Source organism: Xenopus tropicalis, chromosome 9 (assembly GCF_000004195.4).
Source record: "Xenopus tropicalis strain Nigerian chromosome 9, UCB_Xtro_10.0, whole genome shotgun sequence".
In the NCBI taxonomy this organism is placed as follows: domain Eukaryota; kingdom Metazoa; phylum Chordata; class Amphibia; order Anura; family Pipidae; genus Xenopus; species Xenopus tropicalis.
Genome location: NC_030685.2, coordinates 59946152 through 59969582, shown reverse-complemented (window position 1 = coordinate 59969582; position 23431 = coordinate 59946152). Strand labels below are relative to the sequence as shown.

Sequence of the window (23431 nt, the reverse complement as noted above, 5' to 3'; positions counted from 1 at the left end):
AGACTCTAAAAACTGGGCCATGATTAAAACTATACTCAGGACCACAGCACTGTAAAGTGGTTCTACATGTTCAGAAATGAGCCATTTGGCTGATTGTGACCAAATTGCCTGACCATCTTGGCATGTATTCCACAACAGGGGTCAACAGACCATTCTGTGATTCTAGTGGATCCTATTGGATCAGTGTTGCTCTGAAATTCTAAAATTTCCTCTGTCAACTTCTTGGTCAGTGCCTGGTGCATTGGAATAATATTATCCAATTATTTTCCCTCATTAGATATTTAGATTGTTTGGTTTAGTAATACGTTTGTTTTAGTAATAGAAGGGTAGCAAGTAAAGGGGCCAAGTAAAGCAATGGCAACTAAATTAAAGAACAGTAGCAGGGCATGGTGTTTGTAAAGCATGTTTCCAATATTATATTGCATTAATTCCTTACTTCAATAATGTTGTACGGGACTGCCAACTGGAGGACTGTAGGCCAGAGGTGGCCTTCCAAGGCATTTTTGGTCCCCAGTCTGCTCATAGGCTTCATAGACAACATTGTGCCACATCATCATTTTAATGTAATCTGGCCCTCAGTCATCCTGTATGAAACATGATGGGCCCACTACATGTAATAAGTTGGACAGCTTTGTTTTAGGTTATCCTCAAATTGTATCATACACACCACATAGAAGCCATTTTCTCTGTTTATGTATGGGGGGCGTGAATGCTCAAGCTAATCTCTCCATCTTGTTCATAACTCCTGTATCACCCGCGTTCCTTTCCTCTGTGTTTTCCTCAATTGCTACTTGCTCTCTAGAACTCAGGAAGCTGATTAGATTCCAGCCATATCCTCTCTGATTTTCCGTTCTCACCACAGGTCTGGCGAGGCTACATCCAAAGGAAGAGAACCAAACAGCACAGAGAGACGGAAATGATTTTTCTGGGCATGGTAGGTTCACCAGAGGCCAGTGTTTTTCAGACACATTCACTGCCAGACCACAAACAAAAAATCTTTCACTTCCAGTCTCATTCTCCTCTTCTTCTCCTAAATAAGCAAATAGACACATTGATTTCATCCAGCATCACAATTAGCTTGCATTCTTCTAGAGAGCCAGAGAAGCTCAGAACGGTACATTTCTATATATATATATATATATTTGTTTTTACAGAATTTCTGGTGCGATTTTGCTATTTATTTTGATCTGTAATTTAATTCTTGTTCTTTACTTTTTTTCTTATCATAAAACATGCTCACTGTAATTGAAAGAATATGTGTCTCTTTAAACAGCAGCATTGGCATACTGGTCCCTAAACAACAAAAATCAAGGGTCACAAAAACATAATTGTAATTGTACCTCCTTCTGTGTCCTTTTTTCCAAAGACATTGCTCATTGGATTAAAACTAGGGCTTCTTATTCCTGCACAAATGAACAATTCAAAAGTAATTGCAGATATTATTTATAGAAAAGCCGGCTTTTGGATTTTAGTTTTGTGTTTTTTTGGAGGGCAATAGAAAAGTGTTAGAAATAGGCATGCATGAAATCAAATAATTTTTTGATTCAGCTTAATGTTGGATCCTCCACAAAATATTAAAAGCTTTAAAGTGACATTGCTTTTAGCATTCTGCTGAAGAGAAGGAACCCTATATTTAGCAGACAAGTACTTTGCTGGCCTAGCCAGTAAAACACCTGCCAAAGCTAAGGCAATATAGTTGCCGGTAAAATTGCAATGCCCTGAACCTGGGCGACACTTACCCTTTTTTTTCTCCTCTGCATTCAGGAACCATATGAATAAAAAAAAAATCAAAAAATCAAATAGAGACCCACGTGCCCATATTGGTACAGATTGCACTTTTACCATGATATACAAAAGGTTTTTTTTAACAATGAGCAAGAAATTTAAAGTAATGTAAATGCCTTTAATTTCAGTGGTCATGGGAAACATGCTGTATAGTAATGCCATTGCTGTCGTGTCCAACTTTATTAGTAATGAAACTGGGTAGGGTTGTTTACAAACTGTAAGGCAGGATGCAAAGTGCAAAAAACTGGCACAATTTGCCATTTTTATAAGCATTTAGGATAACCTTTATCCATCCCATAACATGTGCATTATTGAGACATGCAAGGGAGCAGTGGTAAATGCAAGCCACAAGGGTGCCTTATCCTTACCATTTGCCCTATGGCCTGCGCCCTCCTATGCTGTGTTTTTCACTCATGAATTATGAGTGCAAGGAGCCCCCCCCCCCCGCCAAACTTGGAGCAGAAGTACTCTCTGAGTAAATGCAGAGTCTTAGTAAATGACATATAGTGCTTCTTTTGATTGTTATCAATTTACTGATTAGCTAGCACAGAGCAACACACTCAGTGGCACCCTCGTCATTCATATATTTCACATTTATTGTTGTTAAGAGTGTTTTTACATTCAAGTATTAATGAAAATTGTTTGCACTGAAAATTACATTCTGGGGTTGATTCACTAAAGTGCGATAAATTTTATAGCACGTTTTTTTGCGTTAAAATAGACGTGATAATTAGCGCGCGATTCACTACAGTATTATCGCGTGCGTTAAGTCGCATATTGCATGCGTTAATTTTCGTGCAACCGCATGCGTTAAATAACGAATGATTCACAATCACTTAGGCGCAAAATATCGCATAAGGCTATGCGAAAATTAACACCTTACTTTCATGCGTTTCGCAAAACAATCTGCCAATGGCAAAACGCATGAAAAAATTCGCCACGCAAAAATTCACCACACGTCCAAAAATTGACACAGGCGTCAAAAAATAATAGTCGCGGGCAACAATTTTTTTGGCCGCACAACATTTTTGCCGTTTCGTAGATCTTTCGAAAGATTTGCGAATTTTTCACCAAAGAAAACCAGAACACATTTGCTCATCAATAGCAGCTACTATTTATAAGCATCTACTATTTATATGCTACCATTTATATGCTACTATTTATATGTCGCTACTATTTATATACACTATTTATATGCGGCGACAATTTATATGCACTATTTATATGCTACTATTTATATGCGGCAACTATACGTGGGCGTTATTTAGCGCATGTACCGTCAAATACCGCACGAAAATAGTCTTCGCGAGTTAAATAACGCATGCAGTATCGCGCGTGCTTATAGTGAATCGTGCATTAAGTTGCGAAAATTTAGACGAGATTTTAGACGAAAATTTTTAGCGCACGCTATAAATAGCGCACGTTAAAACGCACTTTAGTGAATCGGCCCCAATATGTACTAAAGTGTACTGTATATAAAGATTTGTAACTGAAATGTGTTTTCTGTAAGTGCTTTTGCTACTCACATCAGTCCTGTACATATGTATGGAAGTTATTTTCATGAGCCGCACAATGTGTTCTGGGATCAGAGTTGTCCCAGTTTCTGGGCTGACTCACTCACTTTGGATTCTGATGGCGAGATTCACATTCCCTTTCAGCACACACGGTTCCTGTTGCATAATGGTACATCACAAAAGTCTGTTGGGTGTGGCAGTCCAAATGAGGTCCAGTTCATTGGGTCAAAGCTATTTACTGCAGCGGAACTGCAGGAGGCTCTGTGGCCATTGAAATGTCAGGAGCTTGTGCCAGGAATTTGTACAAAATGTGATTTAGTACACATTAAGGGGGTGCATGCCCTGCCTGGAAATGGCTGTGCCTTGTGCAAAGCACAGCGCTTTCCTTTACAAAATCCTGTTGCAAACCAGGCTGTTCTATTAACCCTTTCCAAAGTCTCCATTCACAGATTGGTATTGCTCCCTTTTGAGAGGAGGAATGTGATTCTGGCAACTAAGTGCAGAGCCTGATCCCATGGTTATGAGGAGCCAGATGAGGTTTAGTTGGAATCCTATTAATACAACGAGCCCATTGCCTGTATCTGATTATAAACTGATGGACTAAGAGACATCTGCACAGCTCTTTGTTATTCACATATTTCCTGTATTCCTATTCCATAGGGAGCAATGTTTCAGTCCTACCAGGGTACACTAAAGAGAAAAGGTCTTGTGTATATTAATCAGCTCCTGACAAAGCAAAGGGGAGAAGGTGTAGAGGTGGGAAGAAGGAGGGACTTAGTAACATATATAAATTGAGAAAAGGTGGACATAGCTGAAGGAAAAATCATAATAAAATTTAGAAAAGCAAGGTAGCCTGAAAGGACTTTAAATGGGGAAATTGTTCTGTGAGTGACATGTTCTGCAGAACTTTACCAAGTGATCCAGCCAATAGTTCCCTATCACATTTACACACAGTATAGTCACTTTTATCAGGATCCAATTGACATGGTTATTTTGGAGTGTGGGAGGAAACTAAAGGACCTGGAGGAAACCCACACAGATATGGGAAGAACATGCAAACTCCTTGCAGGTAGTGCCTTGGCTGAAATTGAACCCAGGATTCCGAGAACTAGCCTATACACTAACCATTTCACTGCGCCCATAGGAAGGTAAATGCTATGCAGAATGCGGCACTCACAGGCACAAGGGCGCCCTGGACAGTACAGGCATCAAGTACAGGGCTCTAAAGTATCTTGAGTCCTTTGGGGCCACCTCATTTTTCATCTGAATGAATTTCAAGGAAGGATGTACCAGGGGTGGCATACTTCATGCCCAGGTGTTCCCCACCTCTCCATAGTGGGCCATGATGTGCAGGCACCAAAGAGTGTTGATCAGGGAAAGGGGGCAAAGGGAGCAGGTGGTTAAGGTACGCTTGTCAGATGGATCCTCTGCAGGAGGACTAGGGGTAGGCAGAAAGGAGAGGTAGATAGCTCATACCCCCTCACTGTTGCGCCCTAGGCACGTACCTCTTTTGCCTACCCCTAATTCTAGCCCTGCATCTGTACGCATTGCTGACATTGCTTTTTTGCACTTTGTAGCTTGCCCCTATACCTTCAAAAAGGAATTTCATATACACTGAGGATTAAAAAGACCCTCACGGGCACAATAAAAAGTCTATGGGAGCTTACAGCAGCCCCTTCACATAACCTTGCACAGATTGCAAGTCCAGGCCTACAGCTAGTTTTTATGGAACTAAAACTTGCCCAAAATCCAAGAATTCAAAAATAATCATCTGCTTTGAGGCCACTGGGAGCAAGAACCAAGAGGTTGGTGAGCAACATGTTGCTCACGAGCTACTGGCTGGGGATCACTGTACTAAGGACTTCATGCTGGGCTTTAAAAGTTCCAATGTGGAAACAACTACAAACCTCAGTATTTTGCAGAAAGTTGAAGCAACACTTTCAGTCTTACACATAAGGCAAAACAGTAAAGATATGTCTTTAACACTGCACGGGTTACATTTAACTCTTGGAATTCCCATGCCCTGATATCTCACAAACTTGCTTAATGGACCAATGAAGAGTTATAGTGGTGGCAGCTTGGTGCATGCGATGATTTTATCTATTTCTGTTCCTCGCAATGTCATTTTTCACTGTCTGGTATATGAGACATAAAGCGAAGAGAAAAAATAATGTGTATGTGCTAAAAACTAATGTCTTGTACTTAATGCAGCAGCTCAGGATGTAATAGAAAAGCACTGACTGTGTGGCATTAATATAGCGTGATACATTGTCGTCTCAGAATGAAATGACAGACTCTCCACACTACTGTGTATAATGGGTTTGTACACATGCAGGGAGCTTTCTGTGACTTCTATGGCAGTTTTAAATACATTCTATTTTTATCTGCTGAATCTGCCTGACAAATTATCTCTTATGGACACTTTACATAAATATTTATGCCTGTGTTTGTGTGGGGGCAGAACAGTTTGATTTACAGGGTAATGCTTTGTTTAATGACCCACTCTAAGCTTTCTACAGAGCCAGAGACACATATCAAATATAGTACACATTTAAAGGCAACATGCCGAGTTCTTCCTGTGCTCTGCTGCTCTTGTTTAACCCTACCTTTGCTCCCCTAGGCACTTCAGATTCACTGAGTTCGCTTTACTTTTCATCGGCCCCTCTGGCCTCAAGCATTCCACATACATTACCTTTTCCATTGTGATGCAAGGGTAATGGAACAGTAAAACTGTAGAACTGTAGGATGCTATCTCTTAAAATGAATGGGAATAGTTTAGACAGATTAATAGACCCAAATGCCCTAAAATCTCAACACATTTTTATAAATTTATAGTTCCTAATTTCGCCTGCCCCCTGTAGTGTTCTAAGTACAGTAAGATATATTTTGATAAAAACTTTTTCAGTGGTATAGTGGACCGCCAGGGCATTTGTTGAAACCTGTTTGTAATTATGGAGATATCTTTAGCAATGACTTAATAGAAGCTATAAACTTTTTCCTATCATGCCATGGAAAAGCCAATATATTTATTTCCACGTAATATAACAAACTGTATAGACTGGCGTCACACAATCCAAACAAACCACATAAGCTAAAAATAGTGATGGGAAAGCTTTATCAAAATGATGCACTGAAATAATTTTAATCTTTAATGGTGGACAGAAATGTTATTCGTATTGGCATTTCATGGGCACTGTGGTCAGTGGAATATGCCATTCTGCAAGTAGATAGCATGGAGGGCTGCTGCTGACCTGTACTTTTGGCATGGTTTATGGTAGGCCCAACGTACAGGGATACTCCAAGGTAATTACAGGCAGTGCTGGACCAAACTAGCCGGCCACCTCACCTCCAATGAGGGAAACGACCAGTGGGCAGTAGGGGTTGATAAGTGGCAATGGGAAGTGGGTTGCAGGGTGAACTTGCACAGAGCTTGAGGGACCGAAGTATGTACCTAGTGATTCCCCCGCTATTGCATCACATGCCATTCTGCCTACTTCTACCCCTTGTTCTGCCCCTAATTACAGGCAGAGTAGCTCTAAACTGATATTCATTAATGGCATTTATTATCAACAACAAAATGTGCATGAAACATGTTTTCTATACAACATAAGTCTCCTGTCCTTAATTAGATCTGTCAATAACCAAACCTCCTGTTAACACCACATGAGAAGTAATTGGCCAGATCTGTGAAAAATCCCTTTACACTAAATGACATTGCGGTATTTGCAAAACCACTGAGAAACAGTCATGGTGTAAAGCAAACTACTGAGCCTGAACAGACTGCAGTTGTATTTGTATCTCGACTCTCCCAGATGCAAGGTGACATGAAAGTAATTATAAGTTATGAATTGTTTCTGGTCATTCCATCATTCTGAAGCGATGGGAAACCAACAGGGTGCTAATCTGTAATGATAGTCATTGGTGGTGGTCAACTGTCAAGGAAAACTGAAGGATCATAAATATTTTGGGTCTCAAATGTAGTCATGCCATTGCATTTTATCTTGTAAAGCTTTATGTTATGTGTGTACAAATAGTATTGTATATATTAACATCCAAGTTGCAAATATTGTGGTCTTATATAGGTTTTAGGTATGGGATATGTTATTCTAAACTCCTTATCCATAACGCTCCAAATTACAGGAAGTTAATCTCCCAAAGACATGATTTTAATTAAATAATTCAGATTTTTAAAAATAATTTTCTTTTTTTCAGTGTAATAATAAAACAGTACCTTATACTTAGATCTTATAACTAAGATATATTCAAACCTTATTGCAGGTTAAAAAATCATATTGGGGTTGTTTAATGTTTATATCATTTTTTACTTAAGGTATTGGGATCCAAATTACGGAAGAACCCCTTATACTTATCCATTCTGTATAACAGGTCCCATACCTGTAATATAAAAGGTAGATATAATATATCAAATTTCTGTAAGCTGCAGCCAGTGATAGATCATAAATATGATGTGGTAGGTAATACCTATTTAATAAAATCAATGGAATTGGTTAAAATAAAGTTTATACTAATATATAAAAGAAAGTGTTGCAGTTCTTGTAGAATATGAAAATACACAATTTCCTGCAGGATTCCTAGTCTGGAACTGTGCTCTGTATTTTCCTTCTCCACATGCGGGTCTCTCTTGCTGCTGCTCTGTGACACAGTCCTGAACATTTTAATGATGGCTCAGCACTGCTGAAGTGACGATATTAATGGAGTCTCTGTGGGTGCATTAATAGTCAGTCTTTCACAGCTAATGGACTTCGACTCTCCCCAACCTTCTCCTTCTCTCGTTTTCAGTCTGTGCAGATAGGTCCCTCCATAACGGCCTTCTAATGTTTAATGTTCTCTGCCGGTGCCCAGCACGTGCTTGGAACAGATGTTCTGGGTCATTAGCCCAGGGAAGCAAGAGCTAGAGTGGGCCTGCAATTTGGAGAATGTCCATTAACATGCATCCCGCATTGCTTGCCCTCCCCAAAACCTTTCCAGCCATCACATGTAGCAGTGGGAAAGTATGATATATGGCAAGGAAAGTTCTACATACGCTTACTTAATGTGCCAGGCCAATTCTTCTCAACGCACAAATATTTTTTTTAGCTAATTGCCTTCCTGGTCACTTTATCATCCTTTTGAGGTTCGTCCCTGGAGCTCAAATGCTATTTATCTGTTTTCGACTAATAAAAGCAATAGGTTTTGAGAAGATATTGAACTAGGGGTAGAAAAATTAGAAATTTATATAGCAAGAAAATGTGAGTTGTTCTTGATCTAGGCCACTGGAAGGCATCACACAACCATCTCAATCATATCTTTAGCAATGATGTTTGTATTAATGGTGATAAGGGAAATTTGGTAATGGCTATGGGATGATGCTTCCGATTTCAAGTACTTTAGGCTTGTGCTGTACTTAGTAAAAAATATCGGGCATTGGTATTCATTGCACTGCTCCTATGCTAAATAACAATGTTCTAAAACTCTGCCTTGTATAAACTGTTGAGGACATCTTGCTCTTTCGTTTTCCTTGTACATTCAGGTGGTATTTTATCCTTTTATTTCTGTACACAGTAAAATATGAATACACACACCGCGCCTCTAATGATCATAGATAGATGACGACCTTATATATATATATTTATAGCCAAGAATGTTTATTGCACACTTATACACTGTAATCATTCTGTATACAGCTATGAAACCTGTTATCCAGAATGCCCAACACCTAAGGATTTCCAGTTTATGTATATTTTTGTAATATGGATCATCATACTTTAAGTCTACTAAATAATGTAAACATTAATTAAACCAAATAGGATTGTTTTACCTCCAATAAGGGTTAATTATATCTTGAATCAAGTACAAGGTACTGTTTTATTATTAGAGAGAAAAAGCGAAATCATTTATACAAATTTGAATTATTTGATTAAAATTAAGCTTACTGGCTAATGGATTTCCAGATAATAGATCCCATACCTGTAATATGTTCAATGGAATATAAACAGATATAAACCATAGATACAGATGAGTGAAAAGAATGCAGCAAAACAACTCAAGGACAAAGAACAGCAGTGATATTCCCTCTGATGTGGAGCTCTGAGCAAATTGAATGCAAAAGTGGAACCAGTTATTCTCTTTTTGGAAAGGGATTTGTAAAAAGAATTGAGTGGCATGATCATTATTATTAGTAGTAGTAGTAGTAAATACCCAAATTGTCCAAATCATTGTAAACATAAGTGAAATCAACATTTAAAAAGACTATTAAGAGACAGTTACAAATCAAAGCAAATGATCAGATTACCTTGTGAAAAGATATCAAGAGTCACTTAAAAGGATAATTAATTGAGGTTAAAGTTAAAGGAACAGTAACACCAAAAAATGAAAGAGCTTTAAAGTAATAAAAATATAATGCACTGTTGCCCTGCACTGGTAAAACTGGTGTGTTTGCTACAGTAACACTACTATAATTTATATAATAAGCTGCTGTGTAGCCATGGGGGCAGCCATTCAAGCTGGAAAAAAGGAGAAAAGGCACAGGTTACATAGCAGATAACAGATAAGTTCTGTAGAATACAACAGTGTTTTATCTGTTATCTGCTATGTGCCTGTGCCTTTGCTCCTTTGAATGGCTGCCTCCATGGCTACATAGCAGCTTATTTATATAAATTATAGTAGACTTTCTGAAGTAAACACACAACTTTTACCAGTGCAGGGCAGCAGCACATTATATTTTAGTTACTTTTATACACTTTCATTTTTTGGTGTTACTGTTCCTTTTTACAAGGCTGAATATTAATGGGGGTTTTAAGGAACTTTAGATACTTTAAGTTTAGGAATAGGAGAATAATTTATAGGCCTACAAAGCAATCTGATCAATTAGACAATGTGCTCTTAGGAGCAGTCATTACACAACGGCAATGATGGCTAAGGCAATACACCGGATCACATTTTATGAAATAATGCATGGAAGGTTAACGCCACCGGCCAGACTAAGAGAGGGGATACACAATGTTTCTTGCAGAACATATCTGGTAAGCACGTGGTTTGGTTGGGGAGGATATAGACAGGAATGCTGTTCTAACTTATAAAAGGGAACTTGGGTTGAGCGAGTGCTGATGACTATCTTTAATTATTAAGGTGAGGAATGGATGCTTAAAAAAACTGAACAGCAAAAACTATTCCTAGAAGTATTAAATGTGTAGCAAGAGATGCAAAAAAAGCATCTAAAGCACCATGGTTACAGACAGCTGAATTATACATGAACGTTTAGAATGTTTAGTAAAATTCAAGCAAAAAAGGCAAAATATACTTAATTCTAAATACAAGAATATATACATGTAATTACAGTAGGGTTTGCAGAAGTACCAACAAAGATAAGATTGGGACATAATATCTTAATTGCTAGTGTCAAGGCAAAGCATAGATTTTTTAGAAGCCCAGCATTTTTCTTACTTTCCCCCTTCTGGTTTTATAACCATTTACAAGCCGTCAGCTCCATTCTGTATGGACCAGTTATAAGTGCTAAGGTTTTTTGTACTACCAAGGGAACACTGAATTTTTGTGATATTTAGCTGACATGTTTAATTTTTCTATAGTCCTTCCTCAAAATACCACATTTGAAATTCATGGTATATAGAATTTTAAGGAGGGTGATTTCAACTGACTAAAATAAAGAAAGTTCATATATATTACCTGTCATTTATCAAATTTAAATGGCTTGTCCACCTTTGAGTTAACTTTTAGTATGATGAAGAGAGTAATATTTTAAGACAATTTGCAATTGGTCTTCATTTTTTATCATTTGTGTTTTTTTTAATCTCTAGTTTGGAATTTCAGCAGTTATCTGATTTCTAAGGCTCCAATTACCTTTGCAACTAGAGAGTGGTAGCCTCACAGATCAATAGTTTTTTGGCTGCTGGGGTCAGTGACCCCCATGTGTAATTTGAAAAGAGTCAGAAGAAGATGGCAAAAAATTAAAATAATTTAACAAAACTATAAAAAATAAATAACTGCTTATAATTTGCAATTCTATAACTTGAAGGTGACCCCCATATGTAATAAAAGGCACTAAGTTTGGCCAGGAGCAGTAACCCATAGCAACAATAAGATGTTTGCTTTTAAACAGTTAGCCAGTAAATTCTACCTGCTGATTGGTTGCTATGGATTATTGCTCCTGGGCAAACTAAGTGCCTTTTATTATATAAAAGAGTACTTGAATCCGAACTGCTTGCAAATCAGTTTTGAATTCTGTCATACTCCACTTATGTTTAAGCTTTATTTCCCACAAGTTCACAGTGGAAGTAAGATCCAGGGACTGACTGGCCTATTTTAGCACAATGATTTGTTAGATGACAGTGATCTTTATTATATTTCCTCTACATATGTATAATGTGCTCAGGCAGGGTCGAATGGGGGGTGCAGGGCCTACCAGGGCTAGTTCCTCACGGGCCCCTGCACCCCCAAATGGGCCACCACCATGGCCTTCACACCGCCCAGCAGGGTCCATCACCACCCGTCTGACCTCCGATTGCATGTAAATTAAACGTTCCTTCAGTGTGTCGGGAGAACGGAGGCTTGGGGGAGCATCCTGCAGGGATCGGGTCTTGGGCCCACAAGGGCCGGAGCCCATCAGGTTTTTTCCCAGTGCCCTGGCAGCCCAGTCCAACCCTGTGCTTGGGACCATTGCCTTGCTGAACAGTTATTTCACTAATGGCTTCAGGTTTCTTTAGAGAATACCTATATTGTGGCTCTCTATAAATTTTCCTTTGCCAACTCCTTTTTTTGGCAGATTATAGCAAACTTCAACATCTGATTTGATATATTGTTTGTGGACCTCACAAATCTTTGTCAACACCTTGATGTTTCTGCCAATCCATAACTTAAACTGGCTTTTAGCATTTAATAAATCCAAATGCTGCTGGTTTGGAAATATGAGCCAATCTTACCCCCTCCTTGCTTTTTGTGTTTTTCATATTGGCGAACCATGTTATTCTTGGGCTTTATATCTTAATATTTTGCAAAATATATTGCTTTGTGGTTGTCATCCCTGGGTGTGTGGCAGGACTGTACATGGTGTGAGAAAATAATTAGTGGACTAAGCAATATGATAGTTTATAAGGTTCAGAAATACAGTTATTAATTTGTCATATGCTCAGTCTCTACACTGTACGCTTTTCCTCTGCAGTTTGTGATACTTACTGGCCATGAAATGCAACCCTGGGTCTCTGTGTGGGTTCCATGATTGTATGTTCTTTTTACCAAAGTAAAAAACAGTATACAAATCAAATCTATGTTATGTATAACATAAGTACACCCCCAGTAAATGTTTTCCTGTTTGGAAACATCATGAATAAAAGATTGATAAGAGTCAAGAGTAGATGGGTCTGAAAACATTTATGTTCTATGAGGAAATCAACCAAGACTGGGAGACAGGGTGTATATTTAGAACAGGAGGATTAATAATACAAGAAATTGTGCCCTGAAGCTGAAAGGAAGAATGTTAGGAAGTACTAATGTACTTTGTTTAAATAAGCTGAGAACTGCCATGGAGATGGTAACAAGCATTGCAAATAAACAGACTGCCTGGGACAAACACAAGGGTTACCACATAAAAACCTGGATTAATTCAGAAACCATAAAATAAAATTGGCAACTCAGATGCACTTACTGGTCTTCCACTGTTGCTGACTTCCTATCATTAATAGCAAAGTTGTTTACAGTATTTGTTTACCAGAATATACACATATGCCAAAGACATTATTTTTTAAGTTCCGTTGTTTGGCAGATTAATGCAGACATAAATGTTATATCCTTCTTGTTCCTCGTTATTTCCACAGAATAATTAGATAGCATAATAAATAAGGGCAAATCACCCTGAATGCATACAGATTTGCCTGATTAGGCTGTTTAGTAACCAGTGCCATGCGATTAAGGCTATTTATTTGTTGTAACTGTCGTAACTAATTGCTTGTCCTTAACTTCATGTGGTGAGACTGAGCAGATGTATGTGAGAGCTGCATAGGACAGAGGCTGCTAGCACATCATTAGCCTGCATGGTATATGGTCTGGGGCCCACTGCTAACTGTCATTCACGTTCTTGGCAGCATTGGCCACTTCCCTACCCAAAGCAAAACAAAATCACCAATTCACACTACTGATGTGCATGTCCGAACATCAAACCTCTAGTTATATAGAAATATAGTGGTGAAGCACAATATTTCCACAGGGATATAGCTGCCATCATGAAAGGACATATTAAAAGCTGCCTGCCCCCTTTGAAATTATCTGCATTACAAGTGCACTTAAAATGGTATTTCAACTTAATACAATGTATATTTGCTTTGTTTATGCAAATGACTGTATTACAAAAAGGGACTGAATAGAAAATTAAGGAATACAAAGTAACAATAGCAATAAAATTGTAGCCTCACGGAGCAATCGTTTTTGGCTGCTATCATCAGTGACCCCCGTTTGAAGGCTGGAAAGATGTAGAAGAGAAAGGCAAATAATTCAGAAACTATAACAAATACATAATGAAGACCAGTTGCAAAGTTGCTCGGAATAGGATATTCAATAACATACTTAATTTTAACTTAAAAGTAAATTACCTGTTTAAAGAAACTCAGTAGGATTGTTTTCCCCTCAGTAGGGATTCATACACCTCAGTTACAAGGTACAATTTTATTATCACAGAGAAAAGGAAATCATGTTTAAAAATAAGAATTATTTACTTATAATGGCATCTATGGGAGATAGCCTTCATGTAATTTGGAGTGTTCTGGATAATGGGTTTCTGGATAAGGGATCCCTTCCCTGCAATAACAACAAACAGCTATATTTCTATTCTGTGCATGAAGTGCTTTACAGAATCTTTAACATTGGCTTGAGAAGCAGACAAGCTGGTCTTAGAGGGGAGGAATGTCAGTTTCCCCTGCACATTCTCAGTTCTTTCTCCATGTGGCTGCTTGGTGACAGTCACACTACCCTAGCAGTGATACTTTGGGGCCTTTGAGCCCTGCAGAAGTTATCACAAGTCTGCACTGGGCTACAGAGCGTGTGAGAATGTATCTCTTAGTGGAGATTTGTGGTAAGGAGGAAGTGCTAGAAGATAAATGCACAGAAACGTAGCCTATTAGGTTACAAAATATACATGCAGCGAAATTTCCAGTATCGGATTGTTTTACTTGAAGCACCACTAAGTGAGGGGAGATAAGCAAGAAAAATGGCCAATAAAAGAAAATGAGATAAATTATGTAGATAAATGATACTCTCTTAGTCTGTTAAAACTTATGACATTCTCAGATCCAAAATAAATACAAAGATTATTAATAAGGTTTCTGAATGGATAAAGAATGGATAAAGAATGAACCATGTGCTTTGTGCACTTGGATGATTTCATGGGAAACGGGTTTAGGAGACCTGAAATCTAGCACAAAAGTTTAACATGTATAACAGATGCCTTATAAAATGTTAGCGATATCTGAAACACTTGGCATTCGGTCAGGGTAACCTCTCTGATTTTGAAACACAGCCCCAAGCAGTTCATTTTGCTGTAAAATCTGTCTTCTAGCATAGAGCATTCAGATGTAGAGGTAAGGAGCTGGCAGTTAGAGATGTAAGTGCTATGGCATGCAACCATTGCTCTACACCAGCATTCATACCTTTCCATTATATAGACCAGCACTCAGTAGCCTGGCTGCAAAAATCAGTATCTACAAAATCAAGATGTACAGTTAATTTTACATATGAATAGATATATAAATATTTATACAGACAAACACCACTGTAGTAATCTGAACTTACAGTATTTATGTGTCCAAAATGTGATTTATTAGAGAACAAATCTAACATTTCGACTGGATCCCCAACTTTTATCAGAGATATATTTATATTTTATTTTATATATCTATATAAGCATATCAATACGTCTGTATAGGTGGGTATATATGTATACAGCAGCGAAGAGATCCGCACTCACAGGACTTATAGAATTAATCTGGTGTTTATTGAGAAGACTAATGTTTCGGCTACCTCAGTAGGTAGCCTACTGAGGTAGCCGAAACGTTAGTCTTCTCAATAAACACCAGATTAATTCTATAAGTCCTGTGAGTGCGGATCTCTTCGCTGCTGTATCTAATTCTTCACTTGGACCTGCACCCAGGCTATTGTGACCCGATTGACGTGAGTGCCGGCTCTCTCCTGATGCATATATATATATATATATATATATATATATATATATAACTAGTGGACTATTGTCCTTTTTCATTTTATACATACGGCAAAATCATCCCCTTTCAGCCTCAATTATGAACACAAGTAGCAGTAAAATGGACTAAAAATTAAGCATATATTGACTCTATTCAAAAAGGTACATGCTTCTTTGCAACTTGCAGAGAGCACCAATGTGCACCTTCAGCCTGAATTATACAAAAGCACAGATAATGCTGCAGTGGTTGCAGCAATACCAGCAAATTATTGTGCCAAGCCAACTGATTTCTAATGCCATTATTATTGTTGTGCACCAGAGGTGACACCTTTCAAACACAAGTGCAGGGGGAAAACCATGGGGCAGATTTACCAAAAATGAACTCACTGACATTCTATTCATTCCTATGGGGTTTTTTTTAGAAGTGTGTTTACCAATGGGTGAAAGTAAGACTTCACAATTTGATGAAAAAGCTTCTAAAAATCCTATAGGAATTAATAGAAGATGGGTGAGTTTTTAATGTGTTAAGCTCTAAATTGACATATTGATTAAACTGCCCCCATGAGTCACTACTTTGTGCGCAATTACCAAAATGGATGATCATTTTTTTCCATATTGGTAAATGGCAAGTAAATTGCAGCGAGGACAACATAGTTTGTTCCTGTAATTATGCTTACATTTTGGAAAAAAATACTGCATTATAGGTAAAGACATTGTGATCTGTGTCCATATTTTGCACTTTGCATATTGAACTACAATTGTAAATGAGCCTTTTTTGGTACCATGTCTTATAGACCAAAAAAAGGTGAAAAACTGATGCTGCAACTAATTTTTCAGTCTGGTTTACAAAAATTATGAACAACCCAGCTATAGTATGCCCATTTCTTTAATCCGCAGAAAGACCAACAAAACATATTTGGGAAGGATGATATAACAAGAAGTGACAGAACTTCTTTAAACCAAAATAGAACATGTTCTGGTTCCCATACTGCACAAGGCTGTGCTGAGTTATCTTCCTACGTCAAGGCCTCTAAATTATAATACATGAACATAGAACAATGTCGAGCATCGTCTAAAGGAGCAGTTTCCCAATCCTATTGTTTTGGGATTTCTTTCAATTATATAAGAAACACTTGTTATTCTTCCGCTGGGTTTGTTTGTTTTATTATTTAGTGCTTTTTCCGTATTTCTTTCAAGAAGGAAAGAGGGGGCTGCAGAGTCATTTTCCTACAGTCCATGTAAGCAGCTGCTGGCCAGGAAGCTGGTGACAAAGCAATGGCAGTGAATGAGCCAGACACACGTGGATCAGTGTTTTGAGCCGTGGGAAGTACACAAAGGGGAACTGCAAATCTCCTGTCTAATCACTCAGTACAGTAGAACTGCATTATATCCAAAGCACCTGAACCTGTTAATTTGCTTCCTTTTTTGATGAAGCTTTGTATGTACCAAGCAGGTGCCTGTCACACAATAACAAAATATTACCCACAAACACCTGAAATAAATATAATATAAAAAGCTACATTGTATTCCTATTCACAGCCAGAACATGACTTACATTACCCAAAATCCACTCCCCAGTCTTTCCCCCAGTCTTTCCACTTGGCCTATTCACAATACAATAGTTATATTTGTTTACAAAGGAACATGTTTATGTAAATAACATAGCCTTACACATAATTAGCAAAGTAAACACATAGTAGACACTGGATAAATGCTTTAGTTGAGTTGGTTGTTAAATTTAAGCATTATACTCTCATTATATACTCATTTCAGAATGCAGATTCACAGAAACTAAAGCTAGATATTTAAGCTGCATGTGGCTAAGTTTTCTTTATTGCTATATGCTTATTTACCAATTATAAGCCATCATTTCTGTTTGTTGTTATGGCAAAGCATACACTAATGACCAAAAATATGTGGACTTCTGTATATCCAACTTCCTATTTCAAAACCAAAAGTAATAATATGAGTAGCTCCTCTCTTTACTGCTATAATAACCGTACCCTTTATTTTTTTTAGGAAGAGCTTCCCCTATATGATGGTACTTTATTGGTACTATATGCTTCAATTCTATCATGATTTTTATGATGTACTTTTTATTTCTAAATTTACACTGTTTACATAGCAAATAATTCACTCATAATTCGCTTACATTGAACCAACAAATGTATTTTTTTAGTAATAATATTGGTGTGTAGGCATCTCAGTGCATTGTGCCTGAGTCTGAGCTTTCAGAAGGAGCCAACGCTACACATTAGAATTGCCTTCAGGTAACCTATTGTTTCTCCTACTCCCATGTAACTGGAGGAGTCCCAAGCCGGACTTGGATTTCTTACTATTAAGCGCTTTTCTGATATCTTACCAATACAGGTGTCAGGGAGTTCCTATATTGCTACCTTCCCACTATTCTGCTGATTGCTCCTGGAGGAAAGGGAGGAGGGTGATATCACTCCAACTTGCATCAAGAATATTGTTGTATGTAGTGGCATCTGTGTCGAAAGTCATAGGTGTGGTTTAAATACTCTATTCAAATTATTTAAAGGGACAACCCCATTCCATTCATGATAATTGGGGATTATTTCTGACATTTTACTTTGTAAACATAAAAAAACACGTATAATAACTTTCATCTCTGAATATACATATTAATTCATATGGGTGTAAGCTTTTTTGAAGGGCTAGGCTCAAGTGTAGAAGTGCCAAAAGCCACAGAATTGCATCCCATAAAGCCAAATATAAAGATAATGATGTTCCTTGCATTCCAGGTAGGTTAAATTAGAAAATACCCCATAACACTAGAATAGAAAAGATCAACTAGGCTTGTTTTATTGGACCTAATTTAGGTACCATTTTACTTAGCCCTTAATGCTGTGCCTAGTAATAATACTATGACTATAACCTTTGCTGTGGGATGTTTACTGTCATATACACTATAAAAATAACCCTTTCATTTAAATATGAGTTCTGTTTATGCCCACAGATGCCACCGCCAAACTTCAGCAAGGTTAGCATGGCAGAGGTACTTGCTAGAAAGACAGAATCAGAACGTTGTCAGCTTCAGGAACAACATGAGGCTGAGTATCAGCATGCCCTGGTTCAGATTAAGGATTCCATCCGAGAGACAGAATCCCTGGACATGAAGGAAACGCTGCAGGAACAGATCCGTCAGTGGTTCATTGAGTGCAGGTAACATATGTTCAATATTTAAAATGCTACTCACAACATTGGCATCTCTGGGCCACCAGGAAAAAAACAGGGTCTCTGTAGAAATCCTTTATTATCTAAAAGTAATATCTCTATGATATACACCTATACGCTAGCATGGAAAATGATTTCCACTTATCCTGGTCCTCAAAAGGAGGAATCAACATATAGATGTTTCCTCAAAAGATATCACCTAATACCCCAATTCGAGAAATGAAATATAAAGAGATAACACAGCGGTATATCACCCCTAAATGTAAAATCGCCATGCAACCTACTTCCCTCCAGGTTACAAACACTTAGGGGCTGATTTACTAAGACATGAATTCGAATCCGAATTGGAAAAATTCTGATTTTGCCAGATTTTGCGCAACATTCGGAATGGCAACGAAAAAGTCGCGATAATTTTCCGAAAAATCGGCAAATACCGATCATTACGAAAAAAACGCAATCGGACACATTCGGCCCGTTCGTGAGTAAGTAAATGTGCCCTTTAGTGATGGTCATGCCCGATAGTTAGACATTTTTGGATTGATATAACTCAGATAACTTCACAATTTCTGAGCACCCCCTTAAATGTACATCCTGAATATGACTTATTAAACTTCCATACCCTGACCTTCCTAACTCAAGCAAAGACCACAACATATGGCAACAATGGGCAGCAGCTTGGTCATAGCTCTAAATGGATTTCCTCTACTCTGTCGCTGACACAATTCGTTTCCAGAGTAAACTACATTCAAAAAATGCATTCTTGCTGCTATCTTAGAAGATAATAGGGAGGATCATATGACAATCTGGCAACAATGAATTAACTATAAAGAAACACAGACCTTTCTACAGCAAATTTCCCAAACTAATATACAGAGATCTGGAGTCCCCCCCCCCCCCCCCCAAAACAACCCCATCAGCTTATCCCTATTATCTTGTTTGTATTAATGCAATTTTCACTACATAATAATAGAAATTGTAGTGACAATTTATACTTCTACTCCGACTGTACCTAAAAATGTACTTCTACACATTATTGTAACGCAAATATATAAACACAGAGATTTTTTTTTTTTTTTTTAAATTTAGCCTAAAATGGCAATAAATGAAGGTAAGCACAAATTATTTTAGCCCATTTTCTGAAAAAATACTTGTATATGGTTCATATTTGTTCTGTTCTTGTTCATCAGTGCCCTAAGGCTATTGGCACAACAATCCTTGCTGAGTTCTAGAAAAATGCTGAGCCTTGTATGCACATTATGAACAATAGGCAGGACTGCAAATACAGTCAGCCAAAGCCTCCCATATATATATATATATATATATAGAGAGAGAGAGAGAGAGAGAGAGAGAGAGAAGGGCACTCACCAAAAGCTTCATATACTGCCTGGGTGCCATTTTTGGAGAACTGTATACAAATGGGAAAAAGACACAGCACTCACAAAATGTGATGCTTTATTAGCAAAATCGACGTCAACATATATATATATATATATAGAGAGAGAGAGAGAGAGAGAGAGTAAAAGTACTGTACTCCTGTGAACTTCACACAAAAAAGTGTTTTATTTACAAAATTGCAAAACACCCACTTTTTTGTTTGAGAAGGTTCTGTGAGCACAGATATATATTTATATATATATATACACAATAGCTATATTTTGGGGTAAAAATAGTGTCACGTTTTGAGCCAGTTCATCTCCTAATAGCTATCAGGATCAAATTCAAATTTTGCCCTTTAAGTTATTATTAGAATGCCCTCTGTCAATCAGTGGTTAATTGTGGTATTATGTTATACTGACCATATGTATCTTAAGTGCTGATCACAGATAACAATCTTCCAAAGGGCTTACATCCTAATTTCTTTTGCTTTACCAAATACACAAATGGGTAAAGTTACTTACCAGTAACAACCAACAGCTAACCTTAGGTTATAAAAACATCTCCACCTACTTACAAAATAGTCAAATCATTACAAGGCTGCACTTCATAATGTACTCAGGTCACTTGAGATTAAGCAGTAAATTGTTAGTGCGAACATTTTGAAAATCTATCTCAAGGGCAAGAGACGGGTTGATTTAGTGTGTCCATAAAAACAAACCCTACCAGTCTGAGATTTTATGTTTCAGGCTCCCATGTGGATATAATAAAGAGATATCAAAACAAAGAGGATAGCTGGCTGCTAGGTGATGGCTCTAATATGTAATTTAAAGTGCATAATACAAAATGTCCTTCCATGGAGGGTTTAAAACTATTATAGATGGAGCATGAAAAGAAGCTTCTTGTCCTCTGTGCTCTGTCATTTCTTTCATATCTATAATATTATTGCTTTGGCCTCCTCTGGCTTTGTAAGCCCATCTATGTATATGGCACATGGTGCAATTTTCAGTTGCAAAATGCCATGTCTTTTTACCCACAATGCAGCATCTCTCCCAAGAATATGGCTGCAAATTAGCATCCATTTGGCAAATTGCAAGTTCCCTTGTGTCAGTGCTTGCGGATGCACGTAATTTATCACAACCATCTGGGTAGGAGCAATGGCGCTCCAGCAAGTTGTTCCGAGTATGTATAGGGGCAAGTACCTTTGTGAATGGTGTCAATATACACAATTTTTTCCATTTCAGTAACTTGCACTTGCATACAGGACTGTATTTAGGTCTGGATACTGCCCTAGGCATTGAACCTCAGCCCAGTACCGTGGTTGGTACAATTGCAGACAGCCTGCCTATTCTGCACATGCCTACAAGCCTTGATTGCTGGGAAAGCATTTACCCCCCTTTCCACTCAGCGCTGCTTCCAGATTTAGCAGCAAGTATCCTATGACAGCCTGGGGGGTGGGTTTTTTGCTCATTTTTGTCATTTTTCTATTTGCTATATAGGTGCCTGTGGGTCACCCTATAAAGCTGCTGCTCTAGGCAAAGGCCCATCGGTGCATATATGGTAGATACGGCTCTGTTTGCATAGTAAATTAGACTTATGGTAGCCATACACCTTCAGATCATCTCGCTTGGCGATATCGCCAAGCAAGCGGATCTTCTCCCAATATCCCCACCTATGGGTGGGCAATATCGGGCAAATCCAGGCTAATTCGGTCGTTTGGCCCTGGGGCCAAACAATGGAATTAGAACGACGGGTATAGGAGAAGTCGGATCGGGGACTGCATCAATGAGCTGATGCAGTCCCCGATCGGACTAAATTTTTATAACCTGCCTGATTCCAGGCCAGATATCAGTCAGCCAGGCCCGTCGTTGGTGCCCCTACACAGGCTGTTTAGCTGTCGAATCGGTCTGTGTATGGCTACCTTTAGTATGTTTTCATGTATAGAAAGCAGCTGGACTTTTTTTAGCCACCTAATTGGTTTTGAATTAGTAAATAGGTTAAAGTGGACCTGTCACCCACACTTAAAAAGCTTTATAATAAATAATAATTAAACAAGAAACCCAATATCATTTTTTTTTATTACCACATCCATACCCATTATAAAAGCATTTAAAAATCCCAGCTGTCAATCATATATTGCCTGACCCGCCTCTAAGGCATAGGGGTGGGGCAGAGAGTTACTTTCAATTCAATTCATTAGATGTTGCTGCCCTCCTCACATTCCCCCTCCCTCTGAACCATGTAATTATGTAACCAGTGTATGGATATGGGCATCAGGCCCCCCCATACTGGCACAGAAACAAGATTTTGGTAGAATTCATAGTTACATAGTTAGTTACATAGTTACATAGGGTTGAAAAAAGACCAGTGTCCATCAAGTTCAACCCATCCAAGTAAACCCAGCACACCTAACCCACACCTACCAATCTATACACTCACATACATAAACTATAAATACAACCACTAATACTAACTGTAGATATTAGTATCACAATAGCCTTGGATATTCTGATTGTTCAAGAATCTAGGCCCCTCTTAAAGGCATTAACAGAATCTGCCATTACCACATCTCTAGGAAGGGCATTCCACAACCTCACTGCCCTCACCGTGAAAAACCATCTACGTTGCTTCAAATGGAAACTCCGTTCCTCTAATCTAAAGGGGTGACCTCTGGTGCGTTGATCGTTTGTATGGGAAAAAAGAACATCCCCCATCTGCCTATAATCCCCTCTAATGTACTTGTACAGAGTAATCATGTCCCCTCGCAAGCGCCTCTTTTCCAGAGAAAACAACCTCAACCTCGACAGTGTCACCTCATAGTTTAAATCTTCCATCCCCTTAACCAGTTTAGTTGCAAGTCTCTGCACTCTCTCCAGCTCATTAATATCCTTCTTAAGGACTGGAGCCCAAAACTGCACCGCATACTCAAGGTGAGGCCTTACCAGGGACCTATAAAGGGGCAAAATTATGTTCTCATCCCTTGAGTCAATGCCCTTTTTTATACAAGACAGCACTTGATTTGCTTTTGTAGCCACAGAATGACACTGCCTGGCATTAGACAACTTGTTATCAACAAAAACCCCTAGATCCTTCTCCATTAAGGATACCCCCAACACACTACCATTCAGTAGATAGTTCGCGTTTATATTATTCCTACCAAAATGCATAACTTTGCACTTATCAACATTGAACCTCATTTTCCAGTTTGCTGCCCAGTTTTCTAATTTTGTCAAATCGCTCTGCAAAGCGGCAGCATCCTGCATGGAACTTATAGTTTTGCACAATTTTGTGTCATCAGCATAAATAGAAACAGTACTCTCTATGCCCACCTCCAGGTCATTAATAAACAAGTTAAAAACAA

At 38.3% G+C, this 23431-nt stretch overlaps 1 protein-coding gene across 1 annotated transcript in view; it reads left to right on the top strand.

The window, feature by feature from the left end:
- iqca1 (IQ motif containing with AAA domain 1) overlaps window positions 1-23431 on the top strand; it is a 99524-nt gene that overhangs the window by 22750 nt on the left and 53343 nt on the right. The window contains exons 5-6 of the mRNA XM_012971325.3: window positions 863-934; window positions 18479-18684. Of these exons, the coding sequence (XP_012826779.2) occupies window positions 863-934; window positions 18479-18684 (278 nt within the window). The remainder of the gene's footprint in view (window positions 1-862; window positions 935-18478; window positions 18685-23431) is intronic.